Source organism: Colias croceus, chromosome 19 (assembly GCF_905220415.1).
Source record: "Colias croceus chromosome 19, ilColCroc2.1".
NCBI lineage: Eukaryota > Metazoa > Arthropoda > Insecta > Lepidoptera > Pieridae > Colias > Colias croceus.
The window spans coordinates 3,883,129-3,902,054 of record NC_059555.1 but is presented as its reverse complement, the minus strand read 5'-3'; the positions used below and the strand labels follow the sequence as shown (position 1 = coordinate 3,902,054).

Here is an 18,926-nt window from a genome sequence, read left to right as displayed (position 1 = left end):
CAGGGTTCAGTTTGCGTAAACTTTGATAATGAGATAAAACAAATACCCAATCGTGATCAGAAAAATATTGTGCATTTCTCTTATAATTATACACACCTATAATCCATAATCCATAATAATATTATAAATGCGAAAGTAACTCTGTCTGTATGTCTGTCTGTTACTCAATCACGCCTAAACTACTAAACCAATTTGCATGAAATTTGGTATGGAGATACTTTGATACCCGAGAAAGGACATAGGCTACCTTTTATTGCGAAATATGTACCACGGGCGAAGCCGGGGCGGACCACTAGTAAATAATAAAATACGAACTTGAAATGAAACACCCAAAACCATTAAAAATTCCGCATTTCATACTATTTTCACGATTTATTTGAAAAAAGAGTCTTTGGTAAGTATAACTATAATATACTATATATCCAACATATATGCTATGAGTGTGTACTTACAGCAGTATTGACTTCTTGGTCGAAATGTGCCTTCTGCAGCTTGAACATCCGCGCGTTGTCTTCAATCCTCGTGTCCATCGCGTATTTCACGTCCATCGAGTTCTTTTCACATTCAGCTTCCTATAACAATAAAAAATATTTTATTATAAGCCCTATATATTATATACTGGATTATGACAATAGAAAATGTTACGGAAACACTTATAACAAAAGTGGAAGATACCATCTGCTTACGGAACACTATACTCCATTACACTTATTCAATAATACGAGTTTCAGGCTGCGCAACATTTATTTCATTAAACGGTATATAAAACAATTCATACTAATTATCTAGTATACCTATATTTATGTGTAAGCATAGGAATCGGGGAAATGTAACCCTGAAAGTTTACCAAACTTTTTTCCTTTTTCCCTCTTAAAATACAAGTTTAGGAACAGCTTGTAATCAAACAATACTTGCGATAGTATTAGATCTTAAAACGATCTACTCATATTTTATACTTATCTGTTTCGCATCGTAACCTCATAAACCTTTTAGTAGCATTTTTTTATCCTCATCAGGGTCTTTAGGCACTGTATATGTATTTTTTACTCGGAAAATTAAGACCGATTCTGAAATATTTTTCTCATGTTATAGTGTATAATAAGTATAGTAAAATAATACACACGTTTCAATAAGATAAACTTAAAATTAAATTAAATGAAATTGCTTATTATATCCTCATGAAATTATTTTTGTATTGTCGATCCTTCATTAGTATAAGAAGTTTGAATTGAATCTGTCCGTTTAGTTGGTCAAAATCGAGTCTAAAGGAGTCGGTTAGACTTCACTATATCACTACATAGTATAAAACAAAGTCGCTTTCTCTGTCCCTATGTCCCTTTGTATGCTTAAATCTTTAAAACTACGAAACGGATTTTGATGCGGTTTTTTTTAATAGATAGGGTGATTCAAGACGAAGATTAAATATAATTTATTAGGTTTTAGACAAAGCGGGCGAAGCCGCGGGCAGTAAGCTAGTAAACCAATAAAATCGTGTTACTATATAATAAATTTACAATTACAAAGGAATCTAAACGACATGATACTCATATTAGACCACATAGGAGTCAAAAAGTGAGTCGAATGCAGATTGACTGTCATCGTTTATCACCAGTCTATCACAAAACTTTCCGAGCTGTCTGTGACATGCAGATTTGTACAGGATAAATTAGACGCCATTTATCAGAGTTTGCAAATGTTTGTGTCTGAATAAATTGCATCCATTTGTAAATAATGCTCTTGTTTAATGAGGAGAACTTTTCTAGAGCAATTTTTCATATTTTTAGGTTTATTCATAATTCATAATTTTTTATTCCGTTATCTATTTACCCGATCATAACCACAAAAAGTTTATAATTATAGTTATAATAATCTATACTAATATTATAAAGCTGAAGAGTTTGTTTGTTTGTTTGAACGCGCTAATCTCGGGAACTACTGGTCCGATTTGAAAAATTCTTTCGGTGTTAGATAGCTCATTTATCGAGGAAGGCTACCTATAGGCTATATCATCACCCTGCGACTTACAGGAGTGGAGCCACGGGGGTGAAACCGCGCAGAGCAGCTAGTCTTTAATAAGTTAACTTTAATATCTTTAATAAGTTAACTTTAATAAGTTGATGGTTAACCAGCTTTATTCTTTTGTTTGCTATACAGCTTATTCGCTGAGGGATCAGCTCTGTCGTATATAATTTAAAACATATATTTGTGGTCAAATCGAATACGGAGTAAATCTATTAACTCAATCCGGACACTACGTCCTCAGGGAAAAGTAGTGGACTTTATTGAACTTATGTTTGATTCCCCTAGCCACAAAATATTGTAGGTTATCTTGTTACCTTCGCATAGGTACATGAGAAAGTATGTTACGTCTGGATTATTTACTTAGGAAATTTAACTACCGTCTGCTGACCGCTATTTCCGGCCCTGCCCGGGTCAAACAGGAAAAACACAAATAAATAATATATCCATAATGTCTTTCCGCTGATTAAATAATTTCCGAGTTTATTCGTTACAAACATTTAAAAAATACAAATTCATCCCCTTTAGTATTATCCTCTAATATAAGTATAAATTACAAAAGTGAAAACCCCGAGTCATTTGCAAACACTGAGCAATCATAAATTATCACAGGGAAATACGGAGGCGCTTCCAAAGGCCCATTATAGCAGATTGCCCAATTCTGTAGGTGACGTATACCTACATATTTGTCATCGATATTGACCTAAATTTAATGTCTTTGTTCTGTTACAACTTCTCGAGAATCAATTATAGAATTTAGTAGACTAAAGTGTGGAATATTTAGATACAGTATATCCAAAAAAGAACAGTCATGAAGGGGTTGAATGATAATATTGTTGGTGTATTTTTATTGTCTTTAACACCAACAACATTATTTCTAATACTCTAGTTCTACTAGATACTAATAGGATAATAATTTACATTATGAAACAGAAAGTTTATTTCATAGACTTCTGAGTAGGTATCATCCATATAAAAAAGTTAAGGTTACTCTATGTGAAAATTGAAGTCAATATTTACGCCCAAGAAATATAAAAATGTTATTTGTAATCAGTTACTTCGAATTTCGGCAAACTTTAATTTCAAAGTTTTTGAGAACACTTATACCAGTCTCAAAACTCTAAAGTGACAGTTATAACAAGTTTATAAGTTATCAAAATAAACTTAATTTTTCGTGTTTTATGATGAATAATGTAGCGGGTTTTTGCTTTAGTCACTCCTGCGAACAACAAATGTCACCCACATTTCTTTGAGAAGCAATGTAGGTCAACCAACTCAGTGGATAATCCAATATTTTGTTGTGAAGGTTTATTATTAGTATCGATATTCGGTACAGTAATAGGATTTCAAGTTAGAGAGCTTCCAAACGTGATACGTGATAAGCTAGCACTCGCGTTTTCGTTAACATTATATTACATGAGTTTAATTTAATTACATAAAACATGTCAAAGGTTAGATATCCATACTAATATCACACCCCGGACACTCCATACAAAATGATTGTTTTGACAGTCACACTGTAGAGACTGCAAATGTGTGTGTTAACGCTTTATGGTTGGCACATTTGTGACTAGCGTAAAACATTGGCGAAGTCCCTTTTTATTGGGTGGAGCCATTAATTAAGAGAAGAAGAAGACTAGCGTAAAAAAAAATTCGCGTTTTTCTGATGAAATACATCCGTAAACAGCACAATATTTAACCATTTTCTACGAAAAACGATAATCACAAATCCAAAATAATAAAATTACTTTATGTCAATTTGATTAATGTTGTCAATCTTCGTTGCGTTTCGTCTAAGACGTCGTTGGTATCGTCCTTGCGGGGAAATGGGTACCATAACATGTCTGATCGTGCGGGGTGAGGTAAGTGTTTAATTTTGGCGGGAGGCGGAGAGTGTCCGTTCTGTAGCGTTTAGCTACTATTATGTATTCTGTGCTAATATTATAAATGCGAAAGTAACTCTGTCTGTCTGTCTGTCTGTTACTCAATCACGCCTCAACCCCCCAGCCCTAACTACTGAACAAATTTGCATAAAATTTGGTACCTATAGAGATATTTTGATACCCGAGAAAGGACATAGGATAGGTTTTATTCCGGAAATCTCACGGGAACGGGAACTATGCGGGTTTTTCTTTGACTGCGCGGGCGATGCCGCGGGTGGAAAGCTAGTAGTCTATATTGTCAGTTTAATACTTAGGTACTTATAAAGAATTGTCCTATATTTTTTTGAATAAGTATTAACAAAAAACGTACCTATGTGATAAATACAAACGTATCATTATAAATTATCACAATCAGTTTTGATAAAATTTTGTTAATTAAAAAGTACGTTTCAATTAATTATAACAAATTCACATATTAAAAATGGAAGTGTAAATCTGGATGAACACATACATTTTATATGCCTTCATCCCAAGCAAATCCGAGGCAAACAACTAGTATAGCCTAATTATATTAGTTAGGATAGCTATCAAAATCACATAGAGCGCAACTACTACATTGTTTGTCCCTAATTGGAGCAGGGGCCAATACAAGAGCGGTTAATTATATTGACCTTGAACTACACTTTGTCCTTTACAAATATAATGTTAATTAGCAATATTTAAAATATTAAGTTTTGTGTATATGTTATCGGAAATCTATATAATCAGGTATTCTATACAATACCTTGGCAGAAGACTCATCCGGTTATTTATAATTTAGGTACTTGAAGTATGTAATGTAAAATATTAATCATAATATTTCATACATCGCCTGAACGCCCCAGGTATTCTATACTTCGCCTAGATATTGTATATATAATACCTGGATTATACAAATTACCAGTAACATATATTCGTAAAACATAGGTAATATTGGAAATTATTATTTTTCATTTGAACAATGAAATCTGAAATATTTTCCGGAATTAGTCAAATGAGTACCAACCAAAAAGTTATTTTATGTTAATTTATATATAAGTATCTGCCACATATGTGAGATTAAGATGAGTCACTGTTTCAAAACAACGCCGTCTGTTATAAGTAGGTACTTACTATAATTATAGTAGTACATTCCGTAGTACTCTGATCAAACGTATCATTGTATTTCCGCATTTGAGCACAATTTAGGTTTTCATAAACATTGCGTTTTGGTATTTCAAAATATGGAATAGATTGCTACCTATATTATAGTTCTTAAGACTGACAATCATTAATCCTTAAGTTGAGAAAAATATTTTTTTAACCGACTTCAAAAAAAGGAGGGGGTTATCAATTCAGCCGGTATATTATATTATTTTTTAAACCATAAAAATATCTAATTATATATAAGATATTGTGAATTATTTACTGCAGTCCAAAAAGAAGACTAAGAACAAGTAGGAGTAAGATTATCCAATAAATAAACTACGAAAGAATTTGCCTCAATTTTGATCTACAACTAACGAACGAACCTATACTTATAACTACTATGCTAACTACCTATACCTATACGACATATGTGTCCAGGTTGTTTGTAAGATAAATGTTCTTTCATATTTTCTCCTTCAAAGAAAACTGCAAACGATAGGGTTATTAAAATTCCAAAGGAATATAAGAACGTGTCTTCGAAAATCGCATAAGACCTGTTTTATCAGCTTCATTTACATGACATATGGGTATAAAGAAGAACTTTCTTAAAGGCTTCCTTACTTCATAGTTTTCTTTGATAATATTATTATTAACGTATGCATTATATTACATTAAAGCTCTTAAGGAAGCAGCACTTAATACGATGCTTTGAATTAGGGACGAAATTAGAACTGATATTGATTATCTTTATCTATATTTCAAATGTAATCTGAAATTAATGGAATTTATTTTGGACCATGATGTATCCGGCATACCAAATTTCTGCCACGTCTGTTCATTAGCGGTTGTGTTTAAAAATCATCTTTTAAAGTAATATCCATACAAACTTTTCGCTTATTAAAAGAGAATTTAACAAGAGCTATATTCCTTGTGTCTATAAATAGAACTGGGCACAAATCAATGCCTATTCCTTTGGGATATGTTGCCAGACTGACCAAAAGTTGACAGACCAAAAATACCGGTTTTTTTAGATTATACCTTGAAACAGTGTAGAATTTGTGACGCCAGAGTGTTGTTGAGAGATGCCCTTATGTAGCTCAAACATTTTTAATTAAGCTCGTTAGTAGGATAAGTGTGTCGTATTGTAGTGTGTACTTCATTCTAAAGGCTTTGCTTATTATAAATTTGGCATACGTCATTATACAGTCCTCACAGCGTCGTTGCAAATTAACAAGGTATGTATGTATAGAAGACCACATAAGGTACGAAAATATGTACTCTTGATCAAACTGGACTAAAAATTTTTAGGATAACTATGTTAATAAACTGCTGATTAAAGATCAGCAATCTGCTCCTTTCCCAAGGTCTGGCGACATGTTGCATGTTCATTACCCCCTAAACATCTTCAGAGAGTACGAAACTTACCCGTATGTATACCAGCGCACTATGTGTTTTTAGGCCCGAAAAAGTTTCAGTCTTGTTTTATTGGAAATATCTAAGGAGCTTCTCTTTTTAAATGCACGAGTAGAACACCCAGAGTTTTATTTCAAAAACACGATTTTTAAAAAAATATTTAAAATATTGGAATTTTCGCGTCCGACTGAGCTAAATAAATTCGTATAAAAAAAATAGATACACTAGATAATTTATTATGTTGCTAATATATGTAGTGATTACAGGCGCAAATTATCCCTTTTTGAAATTTTCGATATTGTCGATAGAGGCGAAAGTATTGTAATTTTTACTGATTTTCGTTTTTATTTTTTTATATTATATGCAGGCGTTAGTAGAATCTCTGTTTAGTACCAAAAGAAGCCTTGAACTGAGGTCTACATGTGACAAAAATACCACATTCTAACCACGAAGTTATTACGAGATATCGATTTTCAAAGAATTCAATGTCAGGGTTGTCCCTAATAAAAAAAAGTCAAAGCTGTTTTTTAACAATTATATAAATCGTCTATCTTTTACCAAGTTTTTGTTTATGGTTTAAGTCGTTATAGTTATAGTCGATATTTTAATATTATTCAACGATTTTTAATAAAATATTAAAAAAATTGGAATTTTCGCGGCCGACTGAGATAAATAAATTCGTATAAAAAAAATAGACACACTAGATAATTTATTATGTTGCTAATATATGTAGTGATTACAGGCGCAAATTATCCCTTTTTGAAATTTTCGATATTGTCGATAGAGGCGAAAGTATTGTAATTTTTACTGATTTTCGTTTTTATTTTTTTATATTATATGCAGGCGTTAGTAGAAGCTCTGTTTAGTACCAAAAGAAGTCTTTAACTGAGGTCTACATGTGACAAAAATACCACATTCTAACCACGAAGTTATTATGAGATATCGATTTTCAAAGAATTCAAAGTCACTATTTTTACCGTTAATTCCGTTTGACTTTTAATGAGATTACTATGATCAATGCTCGAAATATTGACAAAAAAGGAGATTAATTTGTATTAATTTGATATTATTGAATTGTCTTAAAAATCAATTTTTTCAATATCTCCAGAATTGATAATAGGTTCTACTGTCGCATTAAAAGTTAAAGGGGATATTTACCGGATTTACGGCAAAATGCTGTTAAGACGTCGACTTTATTGTTTAATTTTTTTTTTTATAAATAATTTATTGAATTTTTTTTTTTAAATAATTTATTGAATAATATTAAAATATCGACTATAACTAACGACTTAAACCATAAACAAAAACTTGGTAATAGATAGACGATTTATATAATTGTTAAAAAACAGCTTTGACTTTTTTTTTATTAGGGACAACCCTGACATTGAATTCTTTGAAAATCGATATCTCGTAATAACTTCGTGGTTAGAATGTGGTATTTTTGTCACATGTAGACCTCAGTTCAAGGCTTCTTTTGGTACTAAACAGAGATTCTACTAACGCCTGCATATAATATAAAAAAATAAAAACGAAAATCACTAAAAATTACAATACTTTCGCCTCTATCGACAATGTCGAAAATTTCAAAAAGGGATAATTTGCGCCTGTAATCACTACATATATTAGCAACATAATAAATTATCTAGTGTATCTATTTTTTTTTATACGAATTTATTTAGCTCAGTCGGCCGCGAAAATTCCAATATTTTAAATATTTTTTTAAAAATCGTGTTTTTGAAATAAAACTCTGGGTGTTCTACTCGTGCATTTAAAAAGAGAAGCTCTTTAGATATTTCCAATAAAACAAGACTGAAACTTTTTCGGGCCTAAAAACACATAGTGCAGCGTCCCTATTGGTCTGCGCAAAACCCTCATCAACATCTCGTTTCACGGCCGTCGCCTATGTCTTCCTCAACCTGTCATCTACTCCTAAAAATCACTTTAAAAGTCTTCTTCATCTCCACTTACCCGTATACCAGCGTCTCTATTGGCCTGCGCCACACCCACATCGGCATCTCGCTTCACGGCCGCCGTCTGCGCCTTCCCCAAGCTGGCTAGGTACTGCACGTCATCGTATACGTCCTTGATCGTGAACGAGAGGATCTCGATGCCCATCCGTCCGACGTCCGGCGCCGCAACCTCGCGCACAAGACCCGCGAACTGATCTCGGTCTTTGTACACCTCTTCTACTGTAAGCGTTCCTGGAACAAGCATTGCCGTTTAATTTAAGGTAACTTTTAAATACAAAGTACCAAGTTGAAGTACCTACTTGGTTCCGAATTACAGGTCTATAAGAGGGTACTGATACAGTTTTATAAAGTCTATGCATGGAAAATATATGATACGTAAAGGGTGAAGTGGTCTGCGGATTTTCAAGGATTATTTACATTAAATATAAACCGAGAATAGAATAAGAGCGTATTAATTAACACAGCAAGCACAGCATACTTTAAATTGACAATTTATTATATTATAATGGTTTACGATGTCAACCCTTCGCAAATAAAAACTCTACATACCCTATCATACATTTTTATTAATTCAGAATCTTACACAAAACATGATTAAACAAATCATCTTAAAATTAAGATATCACTAGACAACACAAAACACTTACTTCTTAACATTCAAATATGTGAGTCCAACAGTGAGACCGATGGGTATCAACGCGAATCGAATTAAATCCATATTTGGTTATGTTTGATAACATATATCACACCGTTACAGACACGTTACTTATGCACGCATTTTGGAAGACTTGTGGATACTATAATATTGCTTTAAGTGAGATAATATGGAAAACAACTAAACACTGCAATCATATAAAATTTTCCGATAACGAGTTATGAAGATAATTTATTTATTATTGTAGAGCAGATCTAGATACAAAGTTGGTAAACGCGGAAACGATAAATAGGTACTTGCGATATTTATTTTGTTATTTGTGTCCCGTTTCAGAATTGTCCTTTTCTTCAGATTTTCACTACCTATATGTTTTTTTTATTATATCTATTGTTTTGTTTTTTGTATTATAAATACAAAACTTTTAACGCAGATACGAAGTAAGAATTTCAACTTATATAAACATGAACTGTTACTATCTACTAGTAATGAGCCTTTAAATATGTACGTCCCTTTTATAAGCTACTGCGAACTGTATTTATGTTTCAAAAATACCAACAACTATGAACAATTTTACACATATCAATTTACGGTTGTCTAGTACACGTCTAAGGACGAATCCACAAGTCGAACAGATATCAGTGCGAAATCATAACTAAACCACATTTGTACGCATCACGCATATAAAAACCCTCCGTCCTTCCTACATCCCTAATACAATGTACTAAGATCCATATTTGCATAAAATCTGATTAGGTACATTTATCACGTATTTACATAGCAAGTGATATAAATATGTTTATGATAAAAATGCGGTAAGATAATCGCAATATGTGCTATGATTACGCATATTATTTCTTATGATAAATTATATTAATTGGATCGTTCGATAGTGTGTATGTTTATATATTTTATAATACCACCATGGTAAGACAAATTTTATAAAAATTCATAGTGGTTGAATATAAATTCAATAGTTCTTAGAAAGGGTTGTTAGTTATTTTTCTAACCATAAGTTATACGACAAAATAACCTTTACAAGGTTAGCTAGTAATAATAATATATTAGCGCGTTCAAACAAACAAACAAACTCTTCAGCTTTATAATTAGTATAGAATATAGATATATGATTGTTACATCTCTCTCTCTCTCTCTTTCAACCTGTGTTCGTCCACTGTTGGACGTAGGTCTCACCCATGGCACGCTGATTGTTACATAATATTATATAATTAAATAAATTGTTACTTAAAAGATTTTGCTCTATTAGTAAAGGTTACGCCCACAAGAATTAAAACGTACACGTGTATTCATTTATACAAAGCGAAGTATTTTCCTTTTGTAGTGATAATTAAATCGACTGTTTTGACTATAGATAGAAGCGCTTCAATTTCCATACAAACTTATACACCATAACTTAGATTACAAAATAAAGTACAGATGGAGCATGACAACCGCCCGTCGCCCTTGTCAAAGAAAATACGAAATCAAAAGCAAATACGTCGCTGCACCAGTGCTATAGCGCATATACGTCAAAAAGGGTTTGCAATTTTAGTAAAAAAATGCTGTCTTGTGATAATAAAACGCTGTAAAATTTGTTCCCGAAAACAAAAAAAAAGATGAAACATCGTTTCACAGGTTTTCTGTAGATTATTTGGCTGATTTATTTCTTTATACGAATAATAATTTTACAGATATGAAGGAATACAAAAACTTCAACGTATGTTGCCAGTATTTTGAAAATGAATTTGCCATTTTTATTGGTAAAACGGTAAATTGGTTAAAATATCATCAGGGTAATGCTGTTGGATTTTTCGATCGTGAATGTGATTATTTGTATAGTGCACTAAAGGTTCATGATCATTATTAGATTATTTTAATAAGCATAATACATTATTTTGTTACTTTTATAAAGCTTAAAAACGTCATAGTCGTTTTCGCTAGCGATTTAATTTATGTGAACTCCATGATGAAAATAAAATGTCCCGTATTCTCGACTAAAAACTAGGTACCGCTATTCGCATTCATATATTTTGAAAAATAAAAAATAATATAATTATTATAGTTAATATTGAAACTTTTTTTATGTGATTTATTTAATTAAAAATTGAATATAATTATTTTGTCCATATATAACTTTAGTAGGCAGGACTTTATATAATAAAAGAATTTTTACAATATTACAAAAAAAAATCATACACCCGAAATTATATTAAAATAAAAATTAAAACTTGACTGCTAATTTATGTATATAGCCTACGTCACTACCGCCACTAACATAATAATTCAGATGATTGCAATGAAACCTCACGTCTCAAAATTGGTCCAACGGTTTATACTGCAGGGCGTGTCAAAGAAATATTATACATAGTACATACATACATAAACTCGAAAAACATAACCCTCTTTTTTCCGTAGTCGGGGAAAAATTTGGGAAATTTTTCAATATCCGGTAACATTACACGCACCCAGAAGCACCGTGTACGTACAGTGCAGCGCGCGGCGAAATGACAGCACACATAGCTTTATTGAAAATGACAATAAATCATTCGGTTTAGTTCGGCAACGCTCCATCTGTCTTTTATTTTGTAATCTAAGCACCATAATATCTAAACTTAACCAGATTTTTTTAATGTCAATTGCATATAATGACATAATAATTCAGTCAGTTAATTACATCGAATAAAAATGTACTTTAAATGTAACATAAGAAAATAGCTAATAATTTAATTTCCAAAAGCCATTTATCAATTAAATGCATAATCGTAAACTTTAATCATCCGTGAAGATAAGGCCATAACGTAAATTGTTATCTTTTGATGCAGCTTAACCTATACATAATAATACATAATCTCTAATATCAAAATAGCTTAATACCCTTTTTTTTTTTTTTTTTTTTTTTTTTGTTTTTTTTTTAAGTGGGGAAATCTTGCATAGATACCCACGGCGTCCGGGGAAAGGGCCGTGGGTTATGTCGGATTCCTACCGACCAAAACCCCACTGTGTTCCGTCAAGCCACATCAACGACGGGGCCACGGGTATAAGTAGAATTCGTCCGTGACCCCATCAGCAGCCGCCCGACTCCAGGCCAACACAAACTATGAGCCCGCCAGCTCTGACCTCATGGGGCGGCGTGAGCGGAACACGTCTCGCGCCGCCTCATCTCACCGGACGATGGACTAAATCCCCGCTCCATCGCCCGGCGCCCCTCGTTATAGCTTAATACCCTAATGCAAGTATAAAATTTATATTAAAATTCTTGCATTTCCACGTTTTCAAATTCATCTCACGACCTATCCAACAATCTATCAATGTCCCAAGATTTACTTCATACAAAAGGACCATTAATATACGTCTATACTAGCTCTCCGCTCCGCGGCTTCACTCGTTTTATCTAAAACTTAAAAAAAATAATACACTAAAACTATCGAGCTCCATTCTATCTATTAAAGGAACCGCATCAACATCCATTGTGTAGTTTAGATTATTTTATGATTTAAAGAATTAAGCATACAATTACATAGGGATAAACAGAAGCAACTACTACTACTACTATATAGTGAAGATAGTGATGGATATAGCGGTGACTCGTTTGCAATTAGCCTTATCGTAATTTAGCGTCCTTGACTCGACCTCGGGACTTCCTTAAAAAGATAATTCTTAAGTAGCACAGTACAGGGCCGCACTAATAACGATGTATGATAGGGCGATAATATCTTGGATAAAGGAAAATTGTTATCTTATCACGTACCTACAATCATTTTATAGCAACTACATTTTGTTTTTATTTTCCACTGCCTTAAAATGCATACCTATGCAGTTTTATACGATTTTTTTTATGTAATGCAATGTTACAGCAATAAAAACTAACGACGGCCTCTAGGATTAAGCTCAGACATCGCAACAGCTACCAGTCTACATAATATAAACTACTAGCGACTACGGTTTTGCTTGGATGCTGTTACATACTCTATCCATAACAATATTACAAAACCAGTCGCGTAGTTTTAAAGACCTAAGTATATAAATGAGAACAGACAGACAGTGGGAAGCAACATTGTTTTACAATGTGTAGTGGTAAGTGCGTCCGTGATAATTGGTTAGTATCCGCCTACATTCAAGCCATTTCTGCTTCACAAGTGTTCGAGAAATCAAGCTAAAGGGCTTAAACATCTATACATTTATAGCTGTGGTCATAAATGGTATGAAATATCCCTCGATATAATATTAGTTAGTATTATGCGATTTCGTCTGGATATAAGTGCGCATACTATATATTATACGCATACGGTAATTACTTTATATTGAAGAGACATATCTACAAAAAAACCTTTTAAAATTTTAGTGTTTACTTTTATGTTTTTGTAAATATAAGTACCTACTAAGTTATTATACTAAATTATTATATATAAAGTATTATTGTATAAAGATTAAAAAACCGTTTTTAAAATAAAATAAATGGAAAATGCTAAGTTATTTATAAGAATTTTTTTCCCGGCACATTTTGAATTAACTATTTTCATATTAATTATTCTTCTAAATTACTTGCCTTTGAGTTTAAAATTAAAAGCGTTCATGTAATTTTAGTTTCGTAACTACTTTCAACAATTTTTCCCTTTGAAATCAGAAATAGAACGAGATACACTATTTCAAACAAATTATTAAAATAGGCTGAAAATCGTTTTATCAAAAGAATTATACGTGTAACATTTTAGAGAGGAATTCAAGCGTTAGATTATAACAATGGAATATTACGAAATTAATGAAATTCTTGTAAACGATCGAGATTGGTAATAAATATTCGAAGTTTATGAAGTTTCATCTTCTATCCCACAAATTTTCCCTTTATTTCGAAAAAGCCCGATACTCTTAAGCTGAGGTAACTAAAAACAAAACTGAAAATTTCTCAATACCAAAAGTTATCAACGAATTGGAGAATTCATTTTCAGTTTTTCGCGAATTTTCCAACGTTACTCATTTTTAGAGAACAAGGGAAAACTTCAATTTTTCTTTTCTAAAACCTTTTTCAGGTAACGGTAAAGGTAACATACACGTAGAGTTTCATTGTTTTAAATACATTTAAAAAAAAGTAAAATCAATCAACGTTGCATTTTAGGAGATAACAAAGAGCATCGATTGCTAAAGAAAACCATTAGGTGCTTTTTCATCGCATCTTGAAAGGAATCTAATTTGTCTGAGTTGACAAAACGACCTCGATGTTATTTCCCGTTTGCAACTTGCTTCCTGACGTTTTTCTCTATTAATTACGTTAAATTTCTTTCATTAGCTTCGAAATCAATTAAATTTAAGTTAAAGTTATATTGAACTAGCTTTCCGCCCGCGGCTTCGCCCGCTATGTCTAAAACCTAATATAAATATTATAGATAAGACTAAAACCTTCCTATTGAATCACTCTATCTATTCAAACAAAAACCATCAAAATCGGTTGCGTAACTTTAAAGATCTAAGCGAACACGGCTGAAAACGACTTTATTTTATTTTATGTAGTGATTACATATATATTTGTATTGTTTATATCCTTAAAGCAATACAATCCAATGCATTTATTAGGGTTTGAAGGAAAAATAATTAGCCAATGAATTATTACTACTTTCTCCATCTTTTCCTAAGAAGGTAAACATATTTCTTACTATGCGATTTGCGAATGATTTTACTTATCTATGTTTACTTTTTGCCATAATTCTGAATTAGGGTGGAGATGAGTCGTTGAAAAATATTAAAAACGTGAAGATACTCATCCGGGTTTTTGTCCAAAAAGTCACGTACACTTGAACGTTGTTTAATTAAATACTATTTAAGGACATTACAAAGAGATATTTTATTTACCATTTTCTAAATGTTTAATTAATGTTTTAGGTACCTACACTGTCTTCTAAGAGCACCTCATTCCTCATTCAATTGTTTAATTTCAGATAATGCGACATTTTTGACGTGACAACGTCTTATAATTCGATAAAGCCGGCTGCACGCACGAAAAAACATGACTCATGCGGCGTTACCTCGCTCTGACTCATCTGAGGCGTTCCATGTAAGGCTTGAAGTGCGAGCGAGAGCGCGGAACGAGCGACAAAGAAGCACAATCGGACGTTGTCACGTTCAACTATCGTCAGTAAACCGACTTTACAGACAACCAATTTTTTTATAATATTATAAACGGTAGATACATTCTGGTTCAAAAAGTAGGTCATCTTTCAAGATTCATTTTTTATTCTAAAATATATTCTTCGAAAGTCTTTCACCTTTGTGTAACCTTTCTAAAATGATTAATAATATACACAAAAAGTCAATTTCTTTACCAGCAAGATAATAAAGACTAACGGATAACAGAAAAAAGCCCTTTAACAATTTAATAATAAATATTCCTACAGGTAATTTAAACTTTCTTATTCCTTTAGTGGTTTTCCTTTATTGGTAGTTTAGTGGTATAAATTAAGTCGTCACACTAACGCCAACTAAGTTAAAAATTAGGACTTACAAAATATTTTTGAAGTGAAACTTCTTCATCGGGGTTGGAAAAAAATTTAGTGTAACATTTCTTATGACATTTTTCCGTTACGCGCCATCTTTTTCTTATCCCTACCACGCGTGATTCGACGTATTTCTATAAAGTTGCATATAGTAATTTTTTTTTAAATAAGATCATAAAGAAGTTTTACTTCTTACGTGTGTACACGCAAACATGTAGAGAGAAATATGATATAAACCTAAAATCACCTGCAAATTATTACAATTATCAAATCGAAGGTGTTGCTACATAATATTCAACCGAATATTTAAATTTTAGGTTCAGAATGCATAATCTGATTAAACGTCATTAGTATAAAACATAACTTTATAATTTGAAGCTAATTTCATTAAAAAATGTCTTCTCGTTTACACAATTGGTCAAAAATCATTAACCATACGCATCATTTATCGATATCACAACATTCCAAAATCCCCAGGGCTTTATTGATCTTATTTCCCAAGCAATCCCTTACAGACATTATTCCTTGAGGGAATTGAGGCTTTGGTATAATCTTAGAAAGACCTATAAACAAGATTGATCTGATATATAACAGGACAATTTCCAATCATGTAATGTACCGTGAAGTATTGTTTAATGACACCATTTTTGTCACGTATCAATCATCATTAACACAGGCTTGCTTTTTCACCCGTCTTTACACATAAAAGTGTTTATTAACTGACTTTATATTTAAAGTAAAAAATGGATTTTTAATGTATAATATCATAGATCAATGTCAGCCTTAGAAAAATGCACCATTTTAATAAATTACTGGTCATTTTAATAAATTCAGATAAAAATTACTGGTCTATTTTGTATGAAGTAATATTTTATAATTACGCTTTTTTACTCCTTATAAAAAGGAAAATTGTGTAATATAACGAAAGGAATATAAAAGGAAAACAATTGAAGTAGGTATAAGTTACGCAAACTTAATAAATTTTGCGATGGTATTTCTAACTTATAAGCACACTTTATCAATGTATACATTTACATAATACTTCATAATAACATGACTTCTATTTATCAGATTAAAAATACATTTACAATACTTTATTATCGAATATTTCCGATACTTTTCGTACATAATATTCCAGGCGGGAACGCGGGACCCGCCGCTCGCGACGGCAGCGGCGGGACTGACTGTGTCCTTTGCAATTTCACTATAAATTTATTGAAAACCGATGCGCGTTACTTTTCCAATAAATACAATATTTTCCAAAACACTTTGATATCATATGAGTTATTTTGTAAACGAATATTACTAATTTCTTAAAAGATATATTGATCCATACATAGCAATAACTCGATTCTGCACTATCCATACTAATTATTATAAATGCGAAATTAACTCTGTCTGTATATCTGTTACCTACTCAATCACGCCAAAACTACTGAACCAATTAAATGAAATTTTTATGGAGATATTTTGATACCCGAGAAAGGACATATTTATCCCAGGATAATGATGCAATCCCGGAACTATGCGGGTTTTTCTTTGCCGCGCGCGGGCGGAAACCTAGTATTTGTATATAGAAAACCTTTGACCATAATATAGTTCTAGTAGTCTCCACTACATTCCCTTATAATAGAATAAGTTTCATACTAAAACTTTTACTTTGCTCTTCACTGTACTATTGTATTGTCACGGATCCTGGAAAGCATACAAATTCTGAATTAAATATGTCCGTTAAGTGGGTCAAAACTAGTCTAAAGGAGTCGGTAACATACAAACATACAGGTGAAGCTATATAATAAAAGCTACGACAACTTTCATGTGTCAACTGAAACTCAATGGAATATTTATATTTGTCTTCCCTTTGCGTTTAATGAAAACTTTACAATGAGTGCACACAGTATCTGATTTTATCCCTGACCTAGTTAACAGTTCAAAATGTAATGCTAAGATCAGCTTCCCGAGTTCGTAGTTAACTCTTAGTAAAAACTACCTATATCTTTAGGTACCGGAATACCTATCTATTATTTATTAATAAAGACTGATTTAAAGTACCTGTATCCTGCTACTGGGATGGCAGATTAATCAATTAATCATAATTCATACATACGTCACACATATAATATAATACTAGCTGCGTCACGCGGTTTCACCCGCGAAAATCAGCATGCTCCTGTGGGAATATAAGTATAAAAAGTAGCCAAGTTACACATTATTACCTCATCTATCTATCAGAAAAAGTTGCATCAAAATCAGTGAAACAGTTCCAGAAATTAGCGCGAAAAAACGCTATTTAAAAATGTAAATATATGTAAGTATACATGCATTTAGTAAAACGCGGTTATTTTTATATTGCAAACAGACAGTCCAATTTAATAATTGGTATAGATTTATGTGTGTGTTGAGGGTACTTGCTATAACTCGAAAACGGCTGAACCGGTTTCGTTAATTCTTTTTTTATAATATTCCTTGAAGTACAAGCATGGTTCTTATGGAGAGAAAACGTAAACATGTACCACGGGTGAAGCCGGGGCGGACCGCTAGTTGTAAATATAAATTTAGCTAAAATTTGAAATAAGTTAATACGGAATTCACGCAGAAATACTTCATGAAATTTATAACTTTCTATAGACTTATGCGGTAAGCTCTAAGTCTTACATGAAAACTTTTAGTGGTCGTAACGCGTGAATATACCACAATTTCATATTTATTATACACAAGCACTTTAAAAGAATCTTCGGCATTTAAAATTTCGTTATACTGTTACACTTTTTCCTGTAAAAAAAATCATAAAATATAAAATTTTCCTTTAACTTGGTAATTTCCCAATTTCTCTAATAAAGAAAGTAGTATTTAATACCTAATTTATTACTTGATTCATATATTATGTATTCACTGAATAGCTAATTTCAAGTGTAGATAGTGTGGAGTATGTACTATGTATGTAGCAAGTAAAAGTACTTATTTAAGCCCTGAACATGATATAAAAGCAAGTTGATTGTGCTCATATTATTGAACTGAACGACCCATTTTCTATTTATAATTATAATATGCATAGCTAATATAAATATGAAAGATAAATTACCATCTCTATTAATATATTCCATGCTACTTGCATGTGACCTAATTAAAGTAGGATGGATGGGTTACTAATAAATTGTGTAATGCTTTATATATATATTTGATATTTACTTTGAATTAGAGTTTCTAGATAGCATACCCAAATATCTTTCAACTTTTTCATAAAAAGTTTCTAATGGTAAAGTTGTTATTGGAATATTTTGTTCAACCCTTTCAATCGAATATCTTATTGGAAAGAAATATAGATTATGAATCAACT

The 18,926-nt window shown here is 32.0% G+C and overlaps 1 protein-coding gene across 3 annotated transcripts in view; it reads right to left on the bottom strand.

Annotated features, from left to right (window-relative positions):
• The window catches only part of LOC123700111 (flotillin-2), a 214,564-nt gene that overhangs the window by 5,554 nt on the left and 190,084 nt on the right, over nucleotides 1-18,926 (bottom strand). For 2 of the 3 annotated variants that reach the window (XM_045647238.1, XM_045647239.1), the window contains 2 exons: nucleotides 8,451-8,683; nucleotides 453-572 (listed from right to left, as the gene is read on the bottom strand). In XM_045647238.1, coding sequence (XP_045503194.1) covers nucleotides 453-572; nucleotides 8,451-8,683 — 353 coding nt within the window. Of the gene's footprint in view, nucleotides 1-452; nucleotides 573-8,450; nucleotides 8,684-9,099; nucleotides 9,399-18,926 lie in introns of those variants that run through there. The other variant, XM_045647240.1, reaches the window with a different exon arrangement.